The sequence below is a fragment of the Borostomias antarcticus genome, assembly GCF_949987555.1.
Source record: "Borostomias antarcticus genome assembly, chromosome: 3".
Lineage (NCBI taxonomy): Eukaryota > Metazoa > Chordata > Actinopteri > Stomiiformes > Stomiidae > Borostomias > Borostomias antarcticus.
In genome coordinates this window covers 6,708,749-6,722,226 of record NC_140236.1, presented here as the reverse complement: position 1 = coordinate 6,722,226, position 13,478 = coordinate 6,708,749, and the positions used below count along the sequence as shown (strand labels likewise).

General features: G+C 42.2%; 1 protein-coding gene across 1 annotated transcript; it reads left to right on the top strand.

The window, feature by feature from the left end:
* Positions 1-340: 340 nt before the first annotated feature.
* On the top strand, positions 341-10,090 carry tmem201 (transmembrane protein 201). Its single transcript, XM_084462006.1, has 11 exons — positions 341-513; positions 976-1,096; positions 1,228-1,422; positions 1,536-1,715; positions 2,093-2,457; positions 3,356-3,559; positions 7,787-8,007; positions 8,158-8,220; positions 8,401-8,676; positions 8,803-8,937; positions 9,167-10,090. Exons 1-11 carry the CDS (start codon positions 404-406, stop codon positions 9,262-9,264), a joined length of 1,968 nt encoding a protein of 655 aa, XP_084318132.1. The 5' UTR covers positions 341-403; the 3' UTR covers positions 9,265-10,090.
* Positions 10,091-13,478: the final 3,388 nt, after the last annotated feature.

Below are 13,478 nucleotides of genomic sequence, written 5' to 3'. Positions count from 1 at the left end.
TATGTGGTTATAAATTATGTTGCACTATTTGTTTGTAGGCTACTATTTGTTTGTAGATCATCTAGGATAAGTCAATTATTTGGTAGACCTATTTAACACGCTAGACCCTGATCCTTTGTGTTCCTTCCATGATTTTATGACGCTATTTTCAAGTAACATTGACGTTAGAACTCCGGGGAAGCCCGGGTTAGAGTTGGAAGGAGTTTTAGCCTTTGCGTCAATGCAAAACGAAAAGCTCCGCCCGTCCAGGCTACGCCGGATTCCAAAACGGAGACACCCACTCGACGGTGTTCCGCTTCCTGCAGAGGCTCAAGGAGGTCGAGAAAGGAGTTTACCGCGTGCGCGGTAGAAAATAGGGAAACACTACAATTGTCCTATGTCTTGTTAGTAAACGTTGGGGGAAATGGAGACCCTTAACCAGCTGCTCTTGGAATACCCTCAATTAATGTATGGTGGAGCAGGAGCAACGGCCTTCGTCGCTGGAGCAACTCTGGTTTACAAAATTGCGACCAGGTAACGTTAAGGCGCTAAAATGCCATGCGTGGCCTATCGTGTTATTGTCCATAACCTAATACGTTAGTGATCTACTACTGTTCCTTGCTACTTAGCTTGGTTCCTTGCAATAGTTTAAACAGCCAAATAATTAACTAGTTGTAAGTAAGCAAATGCAGCAAGTATCTAGCTAACGCCGCCCCCTCGGGCAAATAGGGTTTTACCACTAAGTTAGCTATCTTAAGTTACCAACCTGCACGCCACTAGTCTGCTGGTGGCTGGATCCTCGTCAGCTCGCTCGTGCGTGTGCGCCATGTAGGTGCACACTCACAAATTGTCAACTGTTGCTTTAAAACCATGTAACAAGTTCCAGGGACATGTTTGTCATATCACACTGAACTACTGCAAACAGGTGTCATTCATACAAGTGTGCATTGACTGAACTGCAGCCACTCCTGCGATATGTTACTCTTTACTTTGCAGAAAGAAGCCCACTCATGTCAATGTCAACTGCTGGTTCTGCAACCAGGATACAGTGGTGCCCTATGGAAACAGAAACTGCTGGGACTGTCCTAACTGTGACCAGTACAATGGCTTCCAGGAGGTAAGGCAGTACATGTCCCTAGCAGAGCTCCTGAGTATTTTGGGTCACTTGCCTTGGTCTCTAGCTTGATCTTAAAAGCATATTTAATGAGTTGTGATAACATCTCATTCTTTCACCTCGCTGTGTTCCAGAACGGAGATTACAACAAACCTATCCCAGCTCAGTCCATGGAGCACCTGAACCACGGCGTGTCTGCGGGCCTTCTCTTGTCTGAGACTCCCAAGACCCTGCAGTGGGTCAACTGTCAGATGCTACTGTGCAAGAAGTGCAACAACAACCAGTCTATTAAAATCAAGCAGTTGGCGTCTTTCATCCCCAGGGAGGATGTATGTTAAACTCTTTGTAACTCCTACGTTTGATATTTGATTGAGTGACTTTGGTTGAGAGTTATATTTGGGAAAATGTGATTATTTTTTCTCCCTCCCATTTTTATTATTAGGAAAACTATGATGAGGAGATTGAGGTGTACAAGCATCACGTGGAGCAGACCTACAAGTTATGCAGACCATGTCAGACAGCAGTGGAGTACTACATCAAGCACCAGAACCGGCAGCTCCGCGCTGCACTCTTCAACCATCAGCTCAGACGCAGCAGAGAGTCCGACAAGGCCCTCGTCAAGGTCAGTCCCAGTCCCGACTTCCTGCAGACAAAATGATGGCTTCAACAGGGGAACTGTAACGTTATGGTCAACTGTCACGGTTGTGGTCAAAAGTTTACATACACTTGTAAAGAACATGTATGTCATCATGAGTTTCCAATCATTTCTACAACTCTTATATTTCTGTGATAGAGTGGTTGGAGCACATGCTTCTTTGTTACAGAAAACATTCATGAAGTGTGGTTCTTTTATTAATTTATTATGGGTCTATTGGAAACTCAAGACTACCATGACACATGTTCTTTACAAGTGTATGTAAACTTTTGACAACCACCTTTTACACCACAACTGTAGGTCTGTGGTGGTGTTTTTTTTAATGGCGTTTTTTTCTCTTACAGAGCTCCTACTCCTACACCACACCTGTTGGAGTGATACTCCTCCGTGTCCTGGCCTTCCTAACCTGTGCCTTCCTGGTTGCTGCGGCAGTCTACGGATCCGGAGACCAATCGGCTACCACCGACGGCCCTCAAACACTCAGCGGAGGGGTCATCCCACCAAAGCCTGCGACCGTCAACGAGTCCACCCCCACGAATGGCAGCAGTCCAATCGCTCAGGCGTTGCATGATCTGCTGGACCTGCTCCCGAAGGAGGCTGTAGAGAACGCAAAGCTGGCCTGGCAGTTTGGGAGGAGCCACCAGATGGCAGTGGTGTCCATGGGCTTATTGACCTGTATCACCGGTATCTACCTGGCAGGACCCAGCAGGTAAGACACCTTCTCATATTCCTTTCGATACAGTGAGGTTCTGGGGTCTTATTGATTAGGTCTTTTAAGGGGAGAAAAGGGTTAATGTTCAGTCCATGGTCCTGTGGAACTTCTAATCAGCTAGGGCAGAACTGGGACAGCTATAGCTCAGGAGGTAGAGCGGGTCGTCAGATGATCGTAGGGTCAGCGGTTCGATTCCGGGCTCCACCTGACGACATGTCAAAGTGTCCTTGGGCAAGACACTGAACCCCAAATTGCTCCCAATGAGCAGGCTGGCACCTTGCATGGCAGCTACTGTCTTTGGCGTGTGTATGTGTGTGTGATTGGGTGAATGAGAGGCCTTCATTGCAAAACGCTTTGGATAAGAAGCGCTATATAAGTGCAGTCCATTTACCATAATCATGACACAAAAGGCCAAAAGGGATCAGCTTACTTGTAGATAACGATGTGGTCTCTAGCGGGTCCAATACACACTTGTTTAGGAGGCGAGTGTAGGTAAGAAAGATAGGAAGAGAAATGCAGACGCGTTTCAGCCACGTGGTCTTCATCAGGGCAGAGCAGATCCTCTCCAGCAGCTCCTGACGAAGACCACTCGGCTGAAACGCATCAGCACTTCTCTGTCTGTCTTCTTTCTTCCCTACACTCCCCTCCTAAACAAGTCTTCATTGGACCCGCTAAAGAGACCACAGCGTCATCTACACGGAACCTGGTCTCTTTTGGCCTTTTTTGTCACTCTTTGAACTCACCAAGAGCACCTTTTATATACCAAGATAACATTCGACGCACGCCAGCTTTTCGTACCCCTTAACTTCTAATCATATTTTTTATCCCCAAAGAATGGTAAGGTATGCAAAACTCTTTAACGCGCCGCTGTGGGCTCTCTGTTCCTTTGTTTCAGATTGAGGCGTATCGATGCTGTTGCCTCCGTCCTGTGGTTCCTGGTCTTGTGCCTGTGCTTGGTGGAGAGGTACCTGGAGGCTGACGTCTTAAGCTGGCTGGACACGGCGAAGCTCAGCACCACCTCCCTGTGTTGTCTGGTCAGCTTCGCTGCTGCAGTGGCAACACGCAAATCCATGGGCCCGAGACGAGCCAGAGGTCGAAGGTCAGAATCTGAACAGTGACATTTTAAATGTTTGAATGTTGCTTTACGACCCGTCAATCACACTATAGGACCTACACTTTACTGTAGGACCCACTACAGGACCCGAACAAGCCAGGCTGACCCTCCATCTATCATTCTTTCCCTCCAGCTGATACAGTTAACTGACTAATTGTTGCACTGTCATTAATCTGAGGATCTATTCATATTGCTCTTCCCTTGCCATCACTACATAAGAACATACTAAGCATGGATACATAATGCCAATACTAAAACTGTAGCCATAAGCACTATTCCTTTTACGTAGATAGACAAACTAACAAATGCAGAAACATTTTTTCTAGCAGTGGTCAAAATTAATTTGCAAAATGTCTTAGCTTTAGGTTAAATCTTGGCAACTCCTCTCAGTGCTGTCACTTTTCTCAAAGCTCATTTCTTCTTGTGAACTTACTGTACAACTGGAGTAGAATGGGTAAAGTACACCCAAAAATCAGTACATCTGACTCTACAGGAACATGCCGGCCTTTTGTCATTCCATTTCTGCATGTTGTGGCCCACATCAGTAAGTTGTACTGAATTCAGGAGTGAATGCTGTTTTGCAGTGAATGCATACTAAGGTTTGCTCTGTTTCTCCCTATCGATAGCGACTTAGCCATAATGTGAAAACTTTTCAATTTTCAGCTTCCTTTCATTTGTTACATTTGAATCTTCTAATGATTATAGTAGTTGAAGAAAATGTATTGTAGTACTTTTGATGACTACTACTGTATATGCTTGAAGTGACATGGGAGCCTGAGTATGATTAGCTCCCATGCCTATGGCAGCCTCCGTTACTGCTATTTACATAGAATACCTTACTGTCATTCTAGTGCCATAGGTTAGATTATTCTGTTGTATTTTGCTTCTGGAAAATCTAACCTTAAATGTAAGAAACAGCTCTTGGTATTAAAACCAAGTAGTGCACAATATGCAGACTGTTGCATTTTTATATCTGATTAGATTTGTGCTGTTTCTGTGCCATTGTGTAGACACTTGTGATTAGCTGGCCTTGCTATGAACTTTTTTATTGCGTGAAATGAGACCATAAGTTGGCTTCTGTAGTATTAAGAGATACAGGGTCCTCTTTTTAGAGTTTATATGAAATTAATGTCTGCTTTTGGTGTCCAGTTTTGCATGGTAGGCTCTGACAACAAATCTTGGTGAACCATATGTCCGTAGTAGCCTTGGTGTGTTCCTCTTAACATTGTACTCACTAGTAGCATTACTAGCATAAGCAGACACTTAGAACATAGAGGCCGCTGACAGCCTCACTCCGTTCCTAAGCATGCACGAATATTTCAGCCAGCCTATAGGCCTATTTCGCTTTGGTAAATTGCATGTTATTGTTGAATGTTGTTTTTGTACTGAGGGAAAATACTGTCATTTGACAGTAAGTATAAAAAAATATTGGATACGTGTGAGTGAGCCTCGTTTCTAAGTGGTTGATGTGAAGAACGTCAGTACTGTAGATACATGTTTTTGTAATATTATGGCACCAACTCATTACTTGCATGTTGTGCTACAGATTTGTTTGTGGACGATAGACTTAGACAAGCACCTCTCTGGCTCTTGCTCATAAAGACTGAATTGCACACGCCTGGATACTGTTATAATAATGAGCAAATAATAATGGGAGCACAGCTTTGACAAAGATTATTTTCAATCTGCAAAATCACTACAATGAGTAACCTAGGCCTTATTTAGCAGATGTACAATTATGCGAGGTGTATTTATTTCACTGAAGCCCGTTCTAGTTCACTCATTGCTGGTTTTGAATGGTATATTTGCTCACAATAGAGTGCATAAGTGGAAGCAGGAAGAGCCATCCCATGGGACCTTAATTCGGAAAAAATTTGACCGGTAGTCAATGACGATAAACAAATTATTTCTTGATCCCGTTTGAATTGTGCCATGGCCATCACATATGATGTACTGTATGATATGTTTTTCAATTTGAAACATAATTTTGCAAGTCAAAAAATTCACAGTTTGTCCTAATACTGTACTGTAAAGCAGTTATTCCAGAACAAGTTTAAAATTATTAAAAGAGGTGAAAATCACTATTAGTCTGGTCATGTTGAGAGCTGCAGGAATGTGAAAGGAGAGTTAGTCAGTTCTGTAAGAGCTGGAATGTGAGATACGATGTAGCTAATATTAGATAACGTGCGAGTTAACCGAGATTAGTTTGTTTCAAATTGACAAATATCATATGTGATGGTCATGGCACAATTCAATCGGGATCAAGAAATGTGTAATTTCTCACGCTTTTCACTACCATTCATATTTTTCCTGATTTAAGGTCCCATGGTGGTTTTCTCTTCCTGCTTCTGCTTAGGCACTCCATAGAGAATGGTCAGGCCATCCATTGTGAATGTCCTGATATAGTTTGATCCTAAATGTGTGTCTTCCTGTTTTGGGTCGTATGAGTGTGCCTAACTGAAGAGGAGTGGCTTTCTTGTCAGTTAAACTACACTTGAACTGTATCATCAGTTCAAATCAATAAAAGGTTAGGTTAACACATGCTATTAAGGTTTTCCTTAGCCACCTTTAATGTACTACTACCATGGTGTGTTAGAAAGGCATTAATTGATAGTTATGTTTGTGAATGTGTGTAGTTTTAGCAATGTTTTGTGTGTTTTGCAATACTTTGTAGCTAACAATGTGACTTAACTTCTTATTGTAACGATTGTGATTGTAGTACTATATTTAATTTGACCTTATTTTATATATTTTCTGTATTTGTAGAAACTCCAAAAAGATTCAGTACCATGAAGGGATATTTAAAGCTTTTTGAATCTTACACCAAATATATTGAAGTACTTTTTCTGCCCAAATTAGACGGTATTACAAAGGCAATTGTGCATGGTGTCCGTATCTAATATATACTAATGACACATAAACAACATTGAATCCTGGAAGTTTTTGTGAATCTCCTAAGAACAGACAAGATAAGATATTATTATATGTTCATTTGATCGTCCGACTGTAGGCATTTTCCGTCCAATCTAATGTACTTTCTGCTGCATTCTAAATTCAACACTTTCTCTTTTGGGTACTGCATCTTCAAGTAGGTTAATACTGCACATCATGTACTGGGATTTGTATTTGAACCCTCTTGTACGACTTATGGCTGTATATCGAATGTAATAAACTATTGTGAAATGATGTGCCTTTTCTATTTATGTCCCTTTTATTGAGTTTATCAAAAACTCTAACTCTTAATGTTTACTTCAGATAATGGATGTAAAATATTAGGTTTGTCATGAGTTCATTGAGTGTCAGCTCACCACCTCAACATCTTGATGCCTTGTTGGGGAATTATCATCTTAAGCATTTTCGATTAAAAGAAAATTGTTTATGTACCTTGTCAGTTAACAAAATGACTTGGCTATATCACTGAGAACGTCTGAAAAACAAGTTGTGAAAAATACTGAATGCTGGTGCTAATTATGCTATATACTGATAAAGACTTATTGAGTTCAATGGTAATTTGAAGCATAGCAGCACGTGATAGCCAAGTGTTGAGTTAAACCCTTGTGTGCGTGTGTGTGTGTGTGTTCCAGTTCTTCTGCTCACTGCCATCTGTCCTGTGTTTGTCCAGCAGCTGCAACAAACTGTCAGTGGTTGCCCTCATCAGCCCACTGCTTTTGTCTGTCATAACATGCAACTGCTGTTATGTCGATCAACCGTGTTTGACCACTGTATAAACACAGGAGGTTTGAAATAGCCTATAGGATGAATCACTGTGTGCCATTATAAAGTCAGTCAAGTTTATTGCTTCATTATCGGACCTGATGACTCTTTGATTGATAGGTCAATCAAGATGACTTCAGATAGAATCCTCATTGAGCTTAAAGTTTGCTTCAATGTCTGCTTTGTGTTTTTTGTGAGGGTGGTTTTAATCAGCCTTGAGCTTTACACTGTTGGGACTGGACTTCTAAGTTTGCAGTATAATATACAATTTTGTTTTGCAAAACATTTTAGTCACATGTCACTACATAAGCATCACAATCGGCTAATGTTCACCACCTCTACGTGCCCCAGTGCTTCTTTATACTCTTAGCTCCTATTAGGGTAATTAACTATTATTTGGTCATGAGCAGAATCTTGTCCCCAAAGAGACGATTATAGTGACTTTCCACTGCGTGTGGCGATCAGTCGTGGATAGATGTTTTTCTTCCTGTCTTGCAGGTACCTGTCAGGCAGCTCTCTGGACCCTGTGTACGGGGGGCTGACCCTCTTCAGCTTCCCCGGCTCCGCTGGCTCCTTCGTCCCCACGCCGCCGCCCAACCTCTCCCAGCTCATCAACCGCCAGCAGGGCCCGCGAGAGCGCAAAGCCTCCCCCTCATCTCTGCCTGGCCGACTCAACCGAGCCCTCTCCCTCGGAACCATCCCCTCTCTGGCCCGGACAGGTGAGCGGCCCGAAGCCTTTAGCATGTCACCTGTGCGGGGCTCAAGAACTTTATTAGGATAGTGTTATACACAACTTCCTTGCAGTTTTTGGCCGAAGTGTTGTTGTTTTTTCCTGGTGAGCCTAGTGACTGTATGCTCACCTGTTTCAGACTCGGGCTACCTCTTCAGTGGAAGTAGGCCACCTTCACAATGCAAAGACTCCCCACCTTCAGGTGAATGTTGTGCATTTCAAATTTCTTCCAACATTTTGAAACTTGCCTATGACCTACAGCACATTTAGTTAATCACTGTACGATAAGGACTTCATTTAGTTTCTTATTTCATTAATTTACTGTAAATTTGCTTCATTTAAGGCATGCTGCAGTAACACCTGCCGCTTTCTTTCTGGACAGACTACTTTTCCCTAAAGTCTGGGAGCCGCCCGTCATCCCCTGGCCCCTCCCCTACCCCCTCAGTGGCCGGCTCCGTCACTTCTAGCTCAAGCTCTGCCCGCCAGCGCCGCCCCCTCATCAGCCCCGCCCGTCTCAACATCAGTGGCCAGAAACTCCGTCTCTTCTCACATGACCCAGAGCCCACGCCCACCGCCTTGCCTCACTACCACACAGAGCCTGCCCCCTTCCACAGCGGGCGCTTTTCACCAGACACATCCCCCTTCCACAGCCAGAATGGTAAACCACTGCTAGAACTATACCACCAGCGCCCTTTCGGTGACTGCCGTTATGTAACATAACTGTGTTGTCTTCGGGTGTGTGCGCATTTGCCTGACTTATGTATCGACTGTGATGCGATTTCAGACTTGAGCTCCCTTCGGAGGGAGGGCAGTGTGATTGAGGAGGAACAGAAGAGAAGGGGCAGCTCCTCCGCCTCCTCAGCCTGCATGGTGGACACCACCACAGGGGGGGTGACAGACAGCCCACCCGGAACAAAGGGTGAGTGCTTTGCGCAGGCTCGGAAAGAGATGGTGGTGTGACCACTTCATGGGCAGCCTACTTGACAAGGATTAGCTAGATAATTGACTGGATGATAAGTAGCTAATTGAACATTTTCCTTGCTAAATTGCAGCATTGGTCAAGGTACCTCCTGACCAACTGAGCTCGCTACTTCAAAATTCGTTTAGCACTTGAATAACATCCCTTTTCTGTGTTTATTTTTTCACAGGTTTCCTGGGTCGTTGTCTTTGGCCAGGTCTCTTTGTAGTGAGCCTGAGCGTTAACTTGTTCTTCTCATCACTGTACTTGTACCGCAACTGGATTTGAGCCACAAGTGCATCGGCTTCTCTCCTCTTTCACCGGCACTTGATGATCCAGCCATGGGTCTTTCAGCCCTGCGACACCACAAAACAGGGGTGCTCCAACAGCGCCCCAAGGAGAGTGTCTTGTCAATTTTCTGGGTTGGGTTTGCTGCTCAGCAAAAGAAACGGACGCCAGCTTACAGGATTTCTATGCACAGATTTGTCATAGTTCCGCATAGACGTCAAGGGAACGCATTACGCATGGTGGACAGCAAAATTAACCCGAAATTCTGAATTACGCTAATGGAATTGCGATGTCATTTCCCTATGTGAACTGGCCTTGTACTGTCACATTTAAGGTAGTTCTAGCTGGTAATGCCACATCTGACTCCTTTAACTAGAACAAAATGAGCATGTATAATAGTGACTAGTTGAAAGTTACCCTCTCTGCACTGTTTGGTATATTTATTTTAGGCCATTTAAGAGAGGAAATGTCATGCTGTGAAATGTGCAATAGACGTATTGTTCAAACCAAAGCTGCTTTTAAACAGATAAATGTCTTACTTAACTGGACTTTCTGTAACTTATGGTGTCTATACGGCTGAAATGCAGCATTGTTTTCAACTGCCGATGTTTAAATGAACCTAAATTGTTGTATTTAAGGTGAGAAAATGTGGCACACCTTTAAAGCTTGTACATCCAGGTTTTGCCTTGCACACAAATAAGCAGCTAGTTCAGCAGTTTACATAAAATGTCTTGGCTAACACAAATCCAAGAATCACTTTGTTTGATTGGTGGTTGTTGGTAAACATGTATTAATATGATGTGAAATCTTGACTGGCTGACTGTCAAAGGCCTACCTGAAGTTCAGATCAGGTTTATGCTTTGTTGTACTGTGTTGTACTGTATGACTTCACCTGTCTATTTGCTCTGATCTTTATTTGCTTATCCACTAAATCTTCTTTTTTTTTAATATAAAATGTTTACCTGTGTTCGAGTCTTGTTTCATGATAGGTACAATATTGTTCAAACAAATGAAATGTAGCTTTACAGAATTTAGTGTTGTGTATCATATGCTTTGTGTACTGCACCATTTAGATGGAGCTGGCTTAGTCTTGATCTGTATTCTACTTGGTTTGCTTGATGGTTCTCCAGTTATCCAAGTATGATCAAGTACGCCCCCTTCGGGCAGTAATGGTATCCTACACTCAATTTGCTTTCAAATACTTTTGTAGAACAGGGTGAGCTTTTGTCTCCTGTCATTCCATTATATCTTAATAGCCTTTCAAATATTGAGGCTTGTGAGTTTGGATGGCCACACATTGTGACCCAGGGCTGAGAAAATAACTGAATACTGCCAGGGACTTGAGACCTGCTAAAACCCTCTGGCAATGGAGGGTTAAGTCAGATACTGAGTCAGAAGGTGGGAAACCCTACTGTGTGGCAGAGCAGTCAAGCTTCAGTCTTTGTGGTGCTGGAACAGTTACTGGTGTGGTTTATTCTACTGGCAACTCAGCAGTGACATTTTACAGACAATATTCTGAACAACTGCAGCATGTTTTTAAGGTCATACAGCGAGGTGGTAATACTGTAACTATCAGCAGTGCTGTTTCTGAGGCAGGGCTGTAGCCTATAGGAGGTGCCGATAGCTCTAGCATGGAAAGTGAAGATCTAGAATCATCTCAGCGTGGTCTGAAGGGTTCAGAATGGTCACAGTTCTGCATTTACAGACACACTTGGCATTGTTACACCTCAAGAGCCTTGAATTTAGTCCCTTTTTATGCGTCCAGTAAGAATCAATGTAATTCCACCAAACCAAGAGTAAGCATTATGATTCTTAGTCACAATGATTATAATGTTTGTTTATTTATGCCATGTGTAACATAGTTACTTTGATTAGGAATCCTTGACAATAGGAGCCAGCAGAATGTTCTACAGTATGTGCAGTCCAAAAGTAATCACCATATTCCTTCACTTACTTCTTTCCATTAATTCGCATCAATGCAAAGCTATCTATTTTTTACAACCACCAGACAAGATTGAACAGTACCAAATTAATGTCTATGGGAATATAAACTTGTCCAAAATCTTGACATCATAATTTTGATCAAGTTCTTTTTTTCCTTGGGGATGGGCAATATATTGTCTTTTCAAGTACATTTTCAAAATATATACATTTAGTAAGGCTAGAGTCCTTCAGGTTTGTGTTCAAAACCACAAAGTTTTTAACTGACAAAATGGTATCTAGGATAAATAATATAATCTGTTATCTAATCATTTTCATCAAATTATTTTAGGACCTACTGTACTAGTGTGTATTGTGCATTATGTATGTATGTATATTGCACTGATCATACTGTAAGACAGATCATCTAAACTGTCTCTCACTTCGTAACTGTCTGTAGCTCTCTTGTTGTTGTTTGTGGTTCTGTTGTCTGCTCTGAAATGACTTACAGTAGGTGGATGAGTGCAGGTTTAAGGGTCTGCAACTTCATATAGCTGACAGTTTCTCTTCTGCACACTAACTTCCTGTTTTTATCAGCTGGCTGCAAGTGTGTTACCAATGGTGTGTACACTGATGTGAGGTCTGTTGTTGGCGTTATTCTATTTACAAGGCTCAAGGCCATGCTTAATCAAAACTTGTAACTGGTGTTACATTTAATTACTTTAAATATGTGAGTGTAGCCTACTGTTGATTTCAGTGTTCATTGTCATGTATTAGTTTGTAGCCTATTTTGCCCCTTTGGTGTATATGAATGACTTAACATTTTGTTCAGGAAGTTCATTGACACCCTCACAATTTCCCCCTTCATCAGTAGTACTATCGTGGTTTAAGTTCTACTTCCCCTGGGAATGGTGTGATTGTCTGGTAGGCTACTGTAAGGCATTGTAGATGTCATAATAATGTCGTAATAACGAACATGCTTCATATTTGACCCATATGCATCTGAAATTGTCTGATTCACTTGCAAAAATAGATATTCATATTTTAGCAGTAAAACTCCTTTCTGCTACTTCCTTTTTGACTTTCCAAAATTCTGTCTTTTGGTGAAAACATTAATGAGTCTCTTAGATGGTTATTGTGTGGCCCTCGTTGCTTTTATTTTATTATTTTTTTTATGAATGGATGGTCATCAAAATGCACAGTTCTCAGATTGTTAGCTTCCCCTCAGTGAAATCAGGAACTTGCAGCTAGTGGTTAGACAGAGGGCTTTACTGGAATCCCACTGCATGGCTGACAACGCCCACGTTTTTCTGAATGACAAGACGTCTTCCAGAGGCCAGTTATTTAGGGCACATACTCACCTCTTCATGAATTGGTAATGAATTTTTAAACTGATGATGGAATGTGTCAATAGTTGATGCTTGACTGTCAAAGGAGCAAAACTACAGTTGACATTTTGAAATTAATAATTAAGAACATATTTCCTTTGCTTAGTGGAACATCACAGGCAAAGTGCAAAGCAAAATACACAAAAGTTTGTAAAGCTGTAATGTAGGCTACTTTTATACATGACGGTACCTCAAAAAGCACAGATGTTAATCTTATATAAGAACGTCGGTTTACATTTACCACATGTTTTAGTGGGAACATTATTGAGCAATCTATATTGATTTATTGATTTTGAACAGTGAATCATGCATGCATTAGATGTGTTCCCATTACCCACAGCTGTTGTAGATGAATTGAAAAGAACAGTAGGCTACTATGCATTTTATTTTACACACAGAAAAACGTACCCGCAAAAAACTAAACAGACGCACACCCGCACACCTACGCACACACGCGTGTACACACACGTTTATGTTTAACCAAACTTTGTCGACGTTCCCTTGGCGTCCGTGGGGATGATGAAGCAAAGCGCAGTCGTTCAGTGCGTGAGCATCACCGGTTGAATGACAACGCACTTGTTTTGCCTCACGCCGCGTCCGATAAGCGGTTTTGTTTTGTAGCCTACAGTATTGTAAATTACTCGTCTCTGGCGTTGGAATAGTGATATTACAATCTATGGTCAGGTTATTTTATTCCAACGTTGGAAAGCAAAGCATCAATGCAAAAGCGGAAAAGATGAGCGACAGGCAAGGCTTGTAGAGCGAAGGCAAGTGGCTGATTCGAAAGGATACATGCTGGTATGACTATTTCAACCAATATTCCCGTGTAATCGATTGCGTGTGATTTTTAATTTCGTTGTAATGATTTTAGTGTAGGACCTGTTTGAATTTTCTCGTACTGATTCC